Source organism: Anser cygnoides, chromosome 1, assembly GCF_040182565.1.
Source record: "Anser cygnoides isolate HZ-2024a breed goose chromosome 1, Taihu_goose_T2T_genome, whole genome shotgun sequence".
In the NCBI taxonomy this organism is placed as follows: domain Eukaryota; kingdom Metazoa; phylum Chordata; class Aves; order Anseriformes; family Anatidae; genus Anser; species Anser cygnoides.
The window spans coordinates 54151972-54169024 of NC_089873.1; the positions used below are offsets into that span (position 1 = coordinate 54151972).

The 17053-nt window shown below is 35.0% G+C and overlaps 1 protein-coding gene across 14 annotated transcripts in view; it reads left to right on the top strand.

The window, feature by feature from the left end:
- The window catches only part of PPFIA2 (PTPRF interacting protein alpha 2), a 348861-nt gene that overhangs the window by 167172 nt on the left and 164636 nt on the right, over positions 1–17053 (top strand). For 9 of the 14 annotated variants that reach the window (XR_010830989.1, XM_066995740.1, XM_066995699.1 and 6 more), the window contains one exon: positions 16368–16430. The exons of the other annotated variants lie outside the window; for them this stretch is intronic. Coding sequence is in view for 8 of the 9 variants with exons in the window: in XM_066995740.1 (XP_066851841.1) it covers positions 16368–16430 (63 nt within the window). In the remaining variant the exon portion in view is untranslated. The remainder of the gene's footprint in view (positions 1–16367; positions 16431–17053) is intronic. 14 annotated transcript variants of the gene reach the window in all.

Sequence of the window (17053 nt, forward strand, 5' to 3'; positions counted from 1 at the left end):
ATAAGACTAACATCAGGAGTGAGCTCTTTGTAGAATTCAGGCCTTTACAGAACTGTCAACCTTTGCGATATTTTCCAGTAGTCAGTAGCAAGTTGCTTGGCAAATAACTGCATAGTCAAGTTTAGGAGTGTGTCTGTACCATGCCTAGTCAGTGCTTCTGGCTTTCCACCTTTGGGAACACAGTGCTGTGAGTCTCCCCAGACTTGGCAGCTGTGCTGCTGTTACTGACTGAGAAGAGAATTATCTATCTCCCTTCCTCCTTCTCCCTACCAAGCATGAGATGTTTTCAATGCTTTCAAAGATATTCCTTTTAAGACTTTCATGTGTGTTAGTCTAGCCAGGATTATGCTGCACAGTACTTCCTGTGGCATATCAAAGGTAATGCAATTTACTTTAGACTGCAATGGAAAAAAAAAAAAAAAGTTACTACTTGAGTCATTTCAAGTCCTACTAGGTTGAATTATTTTGCATTTTCCACAGGCCAAGAGCAGACAGTCAATTTACAGTACCTCTTTTGGTAAATTTTACTATCAACTATATATTTGCAATTATAATGCTTTCTGCAGTATCTTAATAACTATGAGACATATATTTTCCCTTTTCTTTTTTTTCTCATTTTATATGCAATTAAGATATTATAGATTAGATTTCTATTTAGCATTTAAAATCCATTTGCAACTGAAGCTCAGAAAATCTTGGATAAAGGATTTGATATTGGATGAAATTAAGTTCTTTCTGAGTGTTTCCAAGCTGGAAAAATTTTGCTGCATTCAAAACTCATAACACCATTAGGAATGCAGTGTGTTATATTTTTTATTGAAAATATGGCTTACGTCAGTAGTCTGATTGTCTAGAGATTCTCTGTTTCTGAATGGATTCTTTACAAATAGTTAGCAATAGTTAGTATTTTGCTTGAAATGGGAACTCAGCTCAGGTTCCCTCTAATAGAGATGTAGTTATCTTCTCTGCCAGCCAGAAAATCCAGTGTGTTGGACACCTTCTATAGCTTTCCTTTTCTATGTTTACCTGTGGGCAGCAATGATGCAATGGCAAGAAAACAGCTTTTCAAAGCAAAATATTGAGTTTTTCCAAGAAAATTTGAATTAAATAACAAAACTCCTCGTCTATGCTTGGCATTCTTTAGGGAGAAATAACTGAAGTCTTTTTGGAGAGAGGATTGTGCTATATTCAAACCATCTAACTTTAAGGAAATTCACACATATTAATAATCACCCTTCAAAGTACTTCCTTATTCATCGATACGTTAGGAATCTTTTAACTTCAAGTACTCTGAATTACATTTAATTTGGATGAGCTGTGTGAATAATTCAATTTCAGCTTCTTTGGTACAGATTCTGGATCACAGCTGCTCTTTACTGATCTTTGCTGTCTCAGTTTCTTCTCTGTAGGAATTTTCTTTCAATTGATCAGAGTATTCTGATCTCTCCTTTTCCAGCTGTTAGAGAACTTGCACAATTCACAATGCTCAGATGTTTATAAAATCTTGACAGCTTGCTGTTTCTCCTAAGGAGATACTTTGTCTGGGGACTATTAGTCCACATCTTTCTTTTCATCTTCTAACTGTGTTTTATGAGCACTTTATAGCTTAAAAAACTAATTCTTGAAGCATGTATAATATGCAGATAAAATCATACTATAGTTTTGTTACAGTTGCCAACTTTTCAGTGATAATAGGACAAAATTTCAATGTATTTTTTTAAATGTCAGAAAGCTACATTTCTTTTTCCTCACTTTTCTCACTAGAAAATGTTAGTGTTGTTGTCAGACAGTCAGGGTTCAAATTTGGATTTTTAGACCAGAATACCTGTTCTGCAAACTAGATTCTTTCTTTAGTGATATACATTTCTCTAAATCTGCAGTTGTCATGTACTCAAAAGATTGTTTTGTCTGGATCTGCAGTCTTTTATGTTGCTGTGTGAGTGAATCTGAGAAAAAAATATAGCCAATATTTATCCAGTGATGCTTTGATGCTAATTCTCTGGTTGTTTGAGCAGGTGTTGCCAGGGTAATGTTTTACTGTTTTGTTATATTCTTTTCATGACAGTCAGTGAAGCATGTGCTCTTAAAGTCAACATTTTAAGTTGTGCTATAGTCCCGTTTTTTATATGTGCATGATAATGGTTGTTCTAGTCTAAAATCTAGGTGCTTGTTTAGGTAGAATAACTGTATGCAGAGAAGTGCTGCAAGATTTGAGGTATCAGGATATCTTTTCTTTCCAGGACACCTTTATTTCCTTAGTTACTGCTGTCTTGGTAATTTTCACCAAGTGTCCTGATGCACACACACTTTAACAACCCTTGCCATTAGAGAAATACAAGGAATTTCAACACCCATTTCTGTTCATTTTCATTAAAAAGATATAGCTCTTCCAATGTATTCTGTTAGGAAAATCCATCTGATTTGGAAATGATAAAGCTCCAAGAGACAAGCGAATATTACACATGGAGACATGCTTGAGTTGTAAGCCTGTGTCAAAAATGACAGTTGAGAAAGAGCTTTAAAAAGCTTTTGCTAATAAACATGTTTTAATACATAAGGACACAAAATTCTCAATCTGCTCATCCTGAAAAGTTTCATATTTATTTTAAATCAAAATTGTTTCAGTTCTTTCCTTTACAATTAGAATTTTTTTTCATTTTTGAACGTGTACTTTTTATTAATACTTTTTATAAAAGCTCCTGTGCAAAGACTAGATAAAGTCCCTCTCCTACCTACTACTTATCAAATGTAGAAATCTATATTTGAGCTATATTTAATAAAGAAAAATAACCAGTTCTATGTGATATTCATCCTAAAACAGATCATGACATAGGCCAGATGAGTTACATTCTAAATGTGTTTACACTAACTATTGATGGTGAATAACTAAGATTAGATAAATCCTGCACTTTAGCCAAAGTCCAAGAAGACTTTTACTAAGATGGATCTGACAGGATGATGGAAGTCTGCTATCAGTTTCTGCAAAATAACTTTTCCTCCCTGTGAACATCTATAACTGTATTTTCCCCTTTTTCTTTTCATTTTGTGCTGACTATACTATGTTCTACATTCTTTCTTCTTGTGTTTGATGAGAAAGACAGATTTTCACAGAGCTGGAGGCCTTCCCATGCTCTGAGTAATCCTGGTCATGAAAATTTGCATAGTGTAAAAATGAAAGAATGAACTTAAAAATGGAATTTTGATGTATGTTCCTGATTTGAATCTTCTAGCTGCCATTTTGTTTGTGTTAGGTCTTTGATTTGTTTGTTTTTTTGTTTGTTTTAATAGACAAAAAAAAAAAAAGGACTGTTTGCCAAGTAGAACAAGTGGCATTCTGTCATACATAAACCAATTCAAAAGTATCTTTGTAAAAATAAATCAAATAAAACATATCTAGAAATAAGAAATTCTGTTTTAGGTTAAGGATAACTTGGAAACCATTCTAAACAAATTGGCTGCTCAAACTTATTTGATGTTTATGAATTCAATCTCTGTATATGTTTAAGTGAAAATATGCAGAATCTTCTCATAAGTTACATAAATTCATATTATTCATTTGGAAGACTTTAGATAAATTTATACAATTAAAAAAATCTGCAGTAGCATTTTTCGAAATACATTTATGTGTGAATAAAATTGACTTGCCAGACAAGTGCATCAAAATATTTTATGGATACTAATGTAAGATAGTAAGGTTCTAAATCTTGGTTCATGAGATCTAGCATGTTTTGAAAGAATCCAGTCTGCATTTTTGTTTGTCATCTATTAGATTTATTTCTTTAGTTCAATGCAAGTGGAGAGATTTGCTTACAAAAGAGAAACTCTGTTATTTTTAAACAGGTTAAGTGCATACATTGATGTGAATGGAATTTTAAACATTTAGTTTAAAAAAAAAATAGAAGAGGGTTGTTTTTTATTTTGATGGTATTGAATTTGGGGGGGTTGGGATTTTTTTAACTCTTGGGACTCCCTAGAATATCTGAGTTAGAAGGTACCCAAAAGGATCATTGAGTCTAAATCCTGGGTCCCCAAAGGACCACCCAAAAAATAAAAATAAAAATAAAAATAAAAAAATGAAAAATAAAAAATAAAAATTAAAATTAAAATTAAAAAAAATGAAAATTAAAATAAAAAAAATAAAAATAAAAATAAAAAATAAAAATAAAAAAATCAGACCATGTGTCTGTGAGCATTGTCCAAACACTTGAACTCTGACAGACTTGGTTCTGTGACCACTTCCCTGGGGAGCCTGTTTCAGTGCCTGATCATACTCTTGGAGGAAAACTGTTTCCTGATGTCTAGCCTGAACCTCCCCTGTGGCACCTTCAAGCCATTCCCTTGGGTCCTATCACTGGTCACCAGAAAGAAGAAATCAGCACCTGCACTTCTGTTCCCCCTTCTGAGGAAGCTGTAGACTGTGACAAGGTGTCCCTTCAGTCTCCTCTTCTCCAGGCTGAACAAACCAAGTGATCAGATCCCTTTCTCCAGTATCTAGTCCTTCAGCCTGTACATATAAGCAGGGTTGGCCCCTTCCCAGGTGCAGAATCCGGCACTTGCTGTGGTTAAACTTCATATTATTGGTAATTGCTCAGTTCTCTAATTTGTCCAGATCTCTCTGCAAGGCCTTACCACCCTCGACGGAGTCAACAGCTTCACCCATTTTGGTATTGTCCATGAATTTGCTCAAAAAACCCTCAAGTCCTTCATCCAAATCCTTTATGAAAGCATTGAAGAGGACTGGCCCTAAAAGGAGTCCTTGGGAACCCCACTAGTGACAGGTCACCAGCGTGATGTAAACCCATTTACAAGAACCCTCTGGGCCTGACACGTCACCAATTGTTCACCATTTACTATGCTTTTATCTAACTGTATTCTGGTCATTTTGTCCAGAAGGATACTGTAAGAGACAGTATTGAAAGCTTTACTGAAGTCCAGAAAGATTACATCAGCTGGCTTCCTTTGGTCAACTAGCTGGGTGATCTTGTAGAAGGAAATTAAGTTAGCTAGACATGACCTTCCCCTAGTGAACCCATGTTGGCTCTGACCAATGACTGTGCTGTCATTTAGGTGTTTTTCAATAACTCCCAGAATAATCTTCTCCATAATTTTACCAGGCACTTCAGTGAGACTGACAGGCCTGTAATTGCCAGGATCTACTTTCTTGCCCTTCTTGAAAATTGGGACTACATTTGCCACCTTCCAGTCAACTGGGACCTTTTCCGATTCTCAAGACCATTGAAAGATATTTGAGAGAGGTCCCATGGTGACTTCAGCCAGCTTTCTGAGTACTCTGAGATGAATCCCATCAGACCATGGACTTGTATGTATCCAGGTGGAGCAGCAAATCCTGCACAAATTCAGGGATAACTGGGAGTTTATTGTTTCCACAGTCATGACTTCTGAGTCAGACTCCATGGATGATCACATTATTTCCACTCCCTAGTTCAATACAAGAGAGAAAACACTACATCTGAGGGCTAATGCAAATAATCACTCATTTTCTATCAGAGGTATAATACTTTTCATATTTTTTCAAGAGGATACTTAAAAACAGTCTTCTGTTTTGCCTCTTCCTCTCTCATAGCTTCGTAGTTGTTTTCCACGAAAGTGCCTCCAACTTCTCTCCATCTATATCCACCATCTTTGTGCTGTCTTTCCAAGGTGTAGTTTTTCTGCTTGCATCTGCCTCTCCTTACGACTTTCTCAAATGACATTAATGTGAAGCTGAACTCATTTCTGACATCTGGCTTATGCCCAAAGGGTTATGAACAGCTGAGGGAAAAAAAAAAAAAAAAAAGACCTGTTAATTTGCATTTGCTGCTACTTTACAGCATCCTAAGCAGCTTCAGTTCCTGAAACTGTGTGTAAATCATGAAAGTAGCACTGCATTGCTGTATATTTGTTTGGCATTTCAATGTCTTTTGAGAACTCAATGGATTTGGGGGTCTTTAAGGGAAAATAAAACTACTGCTGCTGAAGTCTGTGGCTTGGGCTTCAATACTTCCTAGGAAAAGTAAATAAAGGAAGAACTGTGAATTATTTATACACACATGAAATGTTCTCTTCTGCCATTTTTCAGAAAAGAAAAATTCTCAGACCTGTACTTGCACAGTGCCTAGCAAATCTGGTGGCCAGTTGTAATAAAATTTATTTTAAATAATAATTGTTGTAAGACAGCAAGAATACATGTGATGACCCTGATCTATTCAGGACCTGCAAAATGTTGTACAATCAGGTAGGGAGAGAGACAGATCTCTTGGAAGCTGGCTGAACAGAGTAGCATTAAATCCCCCAGGAATTAGCAGTATCATATGCCTATACCACTCGTATCTTCAAGAGCAAGCTGTATTTTTCTCTGGAAGGATAAACATTTAAAACAAAACATCAAATTAATAACTGTTACAGTAATACACTCTGCAGGCCACCAGATATCTACATTTCTGTGAACATTTTTCTCTTAGCAGACAGACTATGAGAAAAAACTGTGTAACAATGTTACCTGTATTTATTGAGCTTATAGAATGAGGTTTTAGTTTTAAAAGTGGTACTTAACCTGTAAAAAATAGAATATGAAACTCCTTTCATGAGGTCTAGGACTTAGACTAATAATCTCAGCAGACCTATTGTTGTTGGAATTAGAATGGGCAGAACTTTAATGAAAAAAAATCATTCCTCTTGCGTCATCACGCAACAGAGTGCTCTTACATAGTTTTTATTTTCCTCTTTAACTTCACCCAGCTCTACAACTTTTAAAATAGTGTTCCCTCTTTCTCCTGTAGCCAAAGAAAGATAGATCAGGAGTAGATTCACTTAATCAATGTATAGTATTAAAAAAAAAAAATGGAAAATCATTATAAATGAAGAGAAGCACTGTGTAGTGGATACCTTTCCAAAATGCATGTAAAAGAAAGATGGGGGGAGAGGGGGGGGTGGAAGAGGAGAGGCGGTGTATATTCTTTAAAATCCTTTTCATATGTATTTTCCCAGTTAATATTCAAAACTCTCTATCATGTTCAATAACGTTTATCAATGTCATGATGATAGATACTGAAGATTGAAGCTTGTGCTTTGAGATGCTCGTAACTGTGTATATGAAAGTTATACCACAGCAACCTTCCGTTTTACACTCTATTTGTGCAAGATAATTATTTTTTGTTCTGCATTCACATCCTTCAGATTTACAATCTAATGAACCACTCAAAAAGTATTAAATGTGGTCTATCCAATATTCCCCAGCCCTCCACTGTGTTGAATCTGGGGTAGGGGAATCAGAGTCACAGGCAGCCTCTCTCAGTTTGTCCCTGTAGGGCACTGAAGCAGTTTTCTCCACTCTCCCTAGGTCTCTTGACACAGCTGTGCTGAACACAGCAGTGTGGCAGGGTATGGTCAGTCCTTCACAACTGGCTTCTCTGACCACAGGGGATGGACTGTGTCAGGTCATTTCTTTTTCACCCTGCAACAGGGGACTGAGTTCAGGCAAGACATTATGTCCCTTTTCCTTTGGAAGATAAATTGGAGTGGAGTTTTCCACTTTACCATCTGAAGAGAGAACTCCTCATTACCTTAGATGTTTTCTGTTACTTTTCTTAGGAGTCATCATTGGTTTACATTTAAAGTTTGGAATATTGGAGATTCATGTACCAACATAGCATAAATGGTATAAAGCTCACACATAACAAATGACTTGCAATGATTTGTACAGGGGGTACAATAGGATGTTCCCAGACTGATGTAGGAAACTTTAAATTAATACAGGTTGTTTTGTTATATTTAATGGCTCTTCTCTGGATATGAAGGATAAACCATTACTGAAGCTCATCTATGACTACAGTTTCCATATAGACTATTCTGAAGACTTTCCTTAAAGGAACAGTTTGCTGTTGCTCAGAGCACTTAAGTTCAGTTTAAAGTGTGATGATTTGCCTTGGTGAGTCAAAGTTTAAATTCTTTTATGTATATGTATGTATAGCTAAATGATAAAGGTGTACGTGTACAATTAAATGACAAAGCTGTACTAAGTGCCTTTAAAGAGTAGCCTAGCTAAGTAAATACACAAGCCATAAATAGCGAAACACAAATATATATTTTTTATGATGCAATTAACTTGCTCTGAATCTTGACGTTTGAGAATTTATAAGGGTGGATTTTTTAAATTTTTTTTTCCCATCATAACAACACTTACATAATCATGAAACCAGATAGCAGGATACCTAAGTCAGAAGTAAAATCTCCAATTGGCTTCTCCAGGCGAAATGACATTTGCCTCTTGTGTAGAGAGAACGCTTAGTCACAAAATTCCTCATGACTATTTTTCAACCTTTTTGTCATTATTACACACATTTAAGATGTCAGATCTCTTACTGGAATTAAATACAACAAACAAAAAAAAAAAAAAAGAAAAAGCTTTAGACTTTGTAAAGCATTTTCCCTGAAAATATATGCATAATAAATTCTGTAAATACACTGTTGTGAACCTGAACTCCACCTGTCTGCAGTCTAAAGAACCTCTGAAAAGGATATGAAAAATTCAAAGATCAACATGATCACAGTCCTCAGTAAAGGCTTCTTTACGACTTACCATCTTTACTTCTCCTTACACATGTTAATTGTACTCAGGAAAACTATTCTGGTCCTCCCTAGTGCACATGGGGGTTGTACTGGTTGCTGTTTTTTATGTGGCCGCACTCATGTAGAATAGACGTGTCTGAGGGGTCCTCCACAGCCCTCTGAGAGCAGAATCTGTCTCAGGACTGCAAGAAAACACCACATTCTGCACTCACCGTGGGTACCTTTTCTTCTTCGTCGTCCTGCTTCCAAGATATCAGGGGGCAAATTGTCCCTTGGTTTGCAAGAAACTTCATGTACAGTCATATGCATTCAGGAAAATCAGGGAAATATCTACTATAAAATAAAATAAAACAAGACATTTTGTTTTGTTTTGTTTTGCTCTACCAAACTGGCATTTACAGTCCTACTATTTTTTCCCTATATAGAAAGCTGAGGATTAGAATAGGAATAGTTTGAATAGGCTTCACCTTACTTTTTTGGGCAAGCAAGATTGTGTACTGCTCATGAAATAGATTTAGGCATGGTTTCAGCTTTGCTGTCTGCCATAGTCATACAATTAGAATAGGACTACAGTAAGCAAAATTTTCAAATTAAAACAAGTATAATTCACTATATTTTAAACACATTTTCAAAATTCTGGCTTCATTTTGCCTTTGAGAGAGCTTTGAATGTCACTGTGAACCATGCCTCATTCTTGAGTTTTCTCTCTCTCATAAGATCCATGATGTTTTTGAAACCTGTATAGGCTTCTCAGGTACACTTGAGCTTTATCTAACCTGGATGTAAATTTTTAACAATAAATTTTAACAATAATTTTTTTAACAATAGAGGATATGGCTGAATTAGTTCTGTGCCTTGGTACAACACAGAGACATGACCTCAAAAAATCTTAATGGCTACACAAATTCAAACACTGCTTCTGTGATCACTGTTCCAAATCTTGATTAAAAAAAAAAGTCCTAAATTCAATACATTTAAATCAACACTTTAAATATAAAATGGTGTTTTAACTACAGTATTTTTCAGCATTCACATCCCAAAAGATTTTCAAAATGATTAATCAAGGAAAAATTAGACAGTTCTGTCACTCTGATACTGGTAAAAAAATAAATAAGAATCCTATCTCTTTAAAATGCTTACTTATGTATTATGTCATCTTGCATCATCATGTAACAGTACTATGGGAAGATTTCTATACTGCAAGGCTTGTCTTTCTACATATTAGGTTTTAAGGACCAGATCTTGCAATTTTTTTAACATGTAGATTTAACTCTACAGAGAGAGCAAATTTCCTGTGGCTCAGTGGGAACGTTCCCAAGTACAAAGTCAAGTATGTACAGGTCATTGCACATACCAGAGAGCTAATATAGATGTAGATGGTTGTAGAGTGTGGTTTTTGTTATTCTTTTTAATATTTTTTTTCTGCAAATCATCATCAAGCATATAGTAAATATTAATTTATGCATAGTGTATGTACAAATATATGTGAATAGATACAGGTCTGCATATGTGTATATGCACAATAAACATCACATGTTCTTATAATATGTCTACAAGTGCCAATGGCATCCTGGCCTGCATCAGAAATAGTGTGGTCTGCAGGACTGGAAAAGTGATTGTTCATTTGCACTTGGCACTGGTGACACTGCACCTCAGGTACTCTGTTCAGTTTTGGGCCCCTCACTACAATAAGGACATTGAGGTGCTTGAGCATGTATAGAGAATAGCAATGAAGTTGGTGAAGGGACTAGAAAACAAGACTTATGAGGAGCAGCTGAGGGAAGTGGGGTCATTTAATCTGGAGGAGTCTGAGGAGAGACCTCAGCACTTCCTAGAACTGCCTGAAAGAAGGTTGCAGTGAGGTGGGTGTCAGTCTCCTTTTTTCAGATGACAAGTGATAGGATTTGAGGAAATGGTCTCAAGGTGCACCAGAGGAAGTTTAGATTGGATGTAAGGAAGAACTGCTTTATGAAGAGAGTGGTCAAGCATTGGAACAGGCTGCCTAGGGAAGTAGTGGAGTCCCTATCCATAGAGGTATTTAGGAGACTTGTGGATATGGCACTAAGAGACATGGTTTAGCGATGGAATTTGCTAGGTCAGGCTGTTGGTTCGACTTGATGATCTTAAAGGTCAATTCATCAACCTGCTGGGTTCATTTTCCAGAGTAAATGCCAACTTCTTTATTTAGTTAAGTCCCCTACTTGACTAGTCAGGGGAGATTTAAACGTATCCATTACATTTTTTTGTCCTAGTTATGCTTCTGTTACACTGAAGGAGTGGACTCCTCAACAGATCTAAGTGTGGCACAGTCTGTCTTTCATCTTCTTTTCCACCTTAAAGTCTACCTTGCAAGTGGGCTGTGTGTCTGAGCCACCTGCTGGAATTCTGCATGGGGGTCTAATGTGTCCCAGAGGGTGCAGTCAACTCTTACCCAAGAGCAAACTGTGACAGGCAAGTTTGATCTTCAGTGAGCCTGAAAGAGTTGTCTTAATTTGTCTGCATTGCTTCACTACTTTCTAAGCCACCCTTTACAGGCAGTTTTAAGACTTATAGCCAACCAGTGAGTCTCAGAGGTGGCTGAAGAAGAGGAAGGACATGTCATTTTTTTCATAATGAGGTCAGCAATGAAGATCTGAAATCACTTGTTGGTTGTCACAAAGTTCTTTAATTTTTCCCGAGCAAGCCCCAAGGGCTTCAAACTTTTCCATCACTTAAAACTTCAGGCAAGTGCAGAGGTATCAGTAGAACTGTTCTCAGGATTAAAATTGCGTCCAGGTTGTGTAGATACATAGGCTGGGTAAGATTTGTTTCCATTCTATCCAAAGAAGGAGCTCTCTCTATCTTTCTCAATTTACAGGTACCAAATCTAACATCATGAAAACTATGTGTTCTATAAAAATAAATATTGCAAATAACAGTTTAATACTGAAAAGTAATAGAATCATAGCACGACTTAAGTTGGAAGTGATCTCTGAAGATTATCAGTTCATGCGTGACTAACTAGATGAGGTGTCCCAGGGTTCTGTCCAGTCAAGGTCTGAAACGGTCTTCAGTAAAAGAGAACATATTGGTGGGATAACTGTCACAGAAAGTTATCCAGTATTCAGGCTGTGAATTTTAAAATATACCTTTGTGATTATTAAATTACACTTTGTCAGCATATGGATATGACACTTATCTTTCTCTTTAAATCAGGCAATATGAATGACATCTACTTAGTTACTGTGAATTCACATGGCCACATAACTTTTTAAAGTTATTAGAATAGGCTTGTACTGTCACAGATATCAGAGAAGTCTGATCTATCTATGGTGTAATGCACCATGATGTTCAGTGACGACCTTATAGTCTTCAATTGCAATGACAGTTGTCTATTTTTTAATATGACCTATAGTTCATCTTAAGCTTAAAAAGCAAGTAAACAAAAGAAAAACTATAGATTCTGCATTAGTATGCATTTGTCCAAATGGGTGTATCATTTGAATCTAGATTAAACTGATTTCAGCATGAGCTGAAGGTACTGCTCATTGAAGTAATCATGTTAGTTGAATGGGTTAGTATGTGTAATAGGCTTCATTTCTTCAGGATAGGCTTAGCTGAGGTTAATTTTATAGTCTGAGTGTCCTGGGATGGTTGTTGTAGAGAATAGGTAGCGAATTTCACTATGAAGTATAAACTTCTTGAAATATTGTATCTTATGTACTGTGAAAGTGGGGATTATTCATGGGAATGGCTCTAGAAAGTAGGTAACTAGTTTGTTCCTTTTGGGCTTTTTACCTTGAAGACTATTCAGATGGCTTTCTAACCTCAGTTAGCTCCCCCACAAAGAGATGACATAAACATGAAGAAATAAACAGTTCTTTTCTGATTTTGCCTATTTTCACTCATTAATATGAGTGAATGAAATTTTCAATAGACTAAAATACTTGAATAGCATTTTAGGCTTTGTTGAATGATATAAGAAAGGTCACACAAAAGTTCTTGTCAAGAAGCACCAAATACTGTTCTGAAGGAGAATTTTTATCTCTGAGAGCAGAATTATCATTAATTTTCCAGTAAGCAGATCTGAATGGTCAGATACCTGCTACAAAGGTTAAGGAATAGGGCACTGATTCCTTACCAATTCTTTCACACAATTATGCGCTGATTTCTTCAGTCTACCAACAAATTAGATTTATTCAGTTAATACCTCTGAACTTGGCAACAGCTTTGGATACCACTGATTATGAAACCTGACTTTCTTTTTTTTATGCTAGCAAAACTGAATACATGTTCTTATTTTGGAATTCACCTTGAAATTATTGCTGTACTGGTCACATCAGAACTGAATGCAGAATTTCCTACTTTACTAAAGCTTTGACTGGAGACTCGTTAAGAAGGTTTGGATTTTAATGATGTGGGTATTTAGGAAAATGTCTTGTTTCATCTGATCTGAACAGGAAGATCACCTGAAAGCCCAATGTAACTAACCAGAGAAAAAAATAAAGTTGCTACAGGTTGTAAGCTCAGGAATAATAGTATTAGATACTCTGACTGTTTTAGACTTCCTGAACTTTCAGCTATTTCTAGCAAGTAAGTCTACAGAATTAGCTGAAACTGCATTTTATTTTAGTGCTTCCACAGAAGATTGAAATTGTAGTCTCAGATATCCTTCTCACTGTTCACATGTAGCTGTGAAATGTAGGCCAGTTTGGTGCACATGCGGGTCATTATTCACGATTATCATCTGATGCAGTCATGGAAACTCCAGGAGGTGTAGCTTGGTTGTGTGTGTACCTAGAGGGTTTTTCACAGGTGATGCTTTTTCTTTTTGCACTCCATAATTTTTTTATTTTTTTTCAGATGTGCCACAGCCTCACAAAGGGCTTTTTTATATGGAAACCCAGCAAAGAGAGGAAAGGGTCCACCATTTAGGATATAGCTTGAAAATCTGTCCCTGTGTACGCGGTTCAGAGCAAACAGTATTTGAAGCACTCATCCCAAGCCAGAACATATACATGTTCTAGAGCTTTGGTTTTGGATTCTCTCCCTGTCGACCCAGCTGTCTCCTCTGATAAATTTTAATGCTTATTATTTTTCTCCAAGAGGAAAAACAAGCTGTAATAGAAAGTTTCATTAATATTAATTTTAATAGTTTATAGTCACTAGACTACAAAGTACTAAAGTAGGTAAAGTACAACAAAGTAGGTAAAGTACTACTAAAGTAGGTGTTATAATATTAAATGCTTTCTTGAATAGAATAAATATTTTATCAACATGCATGAGATGAGAATTGCCGCATTACTTATACTGCATAATTCATTCATGAATTTTGTATCTCAAAATTTAAATATGACAAAATATACTTGCCTTAACACACATAATTCGAAGACAAACAATTTTAGAAATAATGCACAGGTTTCACTCTTTTTATTGAATATTTTTATTTCAGTTCTCTTCTCTTGAACTTGACATAGTAGCTATACTATGAATATGATTGCATAGGAAATTACCATAGCTGTAAAAAAACAGCCTTACATCCTTGAAAGATTAGAGATCACTCATTTCTAGTTATGTAAAATTTCCTGGCCTGAATAGTCAAAATATTGGACCTTAAACCTATTAGTTACTAGAATTAAGCACTGTTAATTTTATACCTTTCCTTAATAAACCTTTCATCATAGTTTTCCAAGAGAGAAAAAGGGGGAAATGTTTAAAACATAATTTGAAATAAATTGCTAAGATTACTTGGATATTAGTGCTGTTAAAACAATTAGGTACAGAAAAGATGAATTAGATAACAGCGCAGATGCAGCAGTCAAAAGTGTACAGTAGTCCTCCTTTTCACATGAAAGGACAAAATTATCAGAAATCATCATATATAGTGTACATATTGTATGTATATAAATCAAACAATGTGCAATAAGTGTGTAAATAATTTACACATTAATCCAGGTGCATGTGTTTCCAACTTTTTTTAATAGTTGCATATGTAAAAACATTGAAATTAAATTTAATGAGTGATAGGCTAGTAATAAAGAAAGATGTATAGGACAAATACTGAATACATAAAGTTCATAATGTGTGTGTTTTGTTGTGCTGAGATATCGTTCATTTAAAACAGTGTCATGCTGACATAATGTGGGCTGTGTCTTCCTTACAAAATTCTGGATTAACAGTGTTCTGAAAATCCATCTAAACATTATCCATGAGTTGGCCACAAAGTTGCTTTGCATGGAAATGTTCTTTTCAAAAGTAGCTACTTTGTATGAAGTGAAATTTCCTTTAAAAATAAATAAAAAATCATTATGAAAATGCTTTCAAATATTTAAGGGTGTGAATTTGAAGAACAGAAATTTGAGACAAGCAATATAAGAATTTGTCGGTAATGGCAGAATTGAGAGTTTTGCTTAAAATTCCAGATTTACTCTTTTTCTTCCCACTAATAGCATAATTATACTTTAAAGCATTGAAAGTCTAAAGTGCTTTCAAATATTTAAAAATTGTTACAAATCATAACGTGAAGTGCATTGGCAATATTTTTCATAGACAGAGAAAGATGCATACATGCCTGTGGCTAATATTAAAAATACTGAAAACATGCACATTTTAATTTCCTGCACAAATAAGTCACAACATAGTCAAGTTTAAATTCATCTTAAGTTATAACAGTAAAGTCATTATAAAACCCACATTGCATTATGTTGTATATTCAGATGTTATACGGTGCTATTACAAATACTTGAATATTAAAATACTGCCTATTCAGAACTCTAAAAATACTGTCTATTCAGAACTCTATCAGTTATATAGATATATATATATACTCTATCAATACCACGTTTACCGAAGTGAGGTGGTAAATAGTCACAGAAGTAAAGTTTTGGTCAGTATGTACTTTGAGAGATGACAAAGCTCAACTATAATTAGGATGAATGTTATGTTTATTGTTACTCTCAACAATGGAAAGAAGTAGTTTAGAGGGTTAGTCTACAACTGTTTCTTCTAAGATGGCAGTCAGGGTAGATTGAACCAGATGTCTAAAATGTATTTATAAAACTTTTTGAAAAAATTCTGCTGTTAATTTCCTCTGAAGTAAATATTGAGATCTCAAGGAACGTAACCTAGTTAGATTGCCTACAGAATAATTTTTTATGTTGGGCTCTGCAAAAAACATGAAAAGGTAATGAAAAATGAAGGAAAATGGCATTTAATGTTAAAAAATATTCTTTAAAAGGGACTTTCAGATTTTTAACAACATATAACTTTTTGCATACTATTTTCCACTATTATGATTGTTTGGTACAATAGAGGAGTCTGAGTCAGCTTGAAAAAATTATCTGTTTAATAGGTAAATTCTTCCTTACAATTTAATACTTTCTTGTGTGTCTGTCCGTAAACTGTTTAAATTTGAGTAATTTGGGGGAGAAAATCCTACTTTCCTTCTTTCTTGTGAAGAGGTCTATCTTGCTTTAGGTAGGGAACTCAGTTTAAAGCTAGCCTTCAAGGTACAATTATTTATCCACAGTTATCTGACTGTTTGACAATGTGTCAGAGTTCACTTCTGCAGAGCACGGTACAGAACACACAAATGATTTAATATTTGGTTGTTCTCAGCACTACATTAGCCAAGAGAAGTAACGATACTTTTAATTTTTTCTTTGTGAATGTCAGTTGAGCCACATTTTTTTTCTCTCTGATCAGCTTGCTTGAATGACAATTAATAACATTCATCTTATTAACATTGTGTAATTTAAATATACTGTAGCACTTTATAAAATTCTGTTCCATTCAGCAGAATCTTTGAATCCCTTTTTCAGATGACCGTTGCTGCTGGTACGAGCATTGAGAATAACATTCAAAGGACCATATCCTGCCCTAATGTATGTTTTACGTATCTTGGATATTTGTGTAATTTAAATGCAAAACATCCTTATGTGAATTTGATATTTTTTTGCCCACGGGAGCTTGTGCATCTTGAGGTTACTTCATAATATATGTTTCAGGGTCACTGAATATTGTACTACAAGTGAGGTCTCAACCTATAAAAATACTGAACTAGTGTCATTTTTCTATATGATTTGATGGCACTACTAAATAAAGACAATGATAATATATTCACAGTTCCTTCTGAATTTACCTTGCTTCTCTCCCAGCTCAATGCTCTTGTCAGTTGAAATGACTAGAACAGCAGTAGACAAAATGAGGAAAGCAATGAGAAGCTATATTTATTCTACTTAACATTGTTCTAAATTGGATTTTAATATGAAGATGTGTAATACTAAATTTGGAAGAAAGGTAATTTCATTTTTCTTGCTTAAACAAATATATCCCATGATTTAAAATAGAAGAAAGGAAGAGTTACTACTGCTGATAAAAACAGAATAAGAAATCAATTTTTCTTAACGGAAAAAGCAATTTATTCACTTGTAGTATAATAGGTAATGTATCATTTTTTACTAAATCTGTTCAGAAAATGGAAAGTCATTGAGCCAAAATCGAGCTT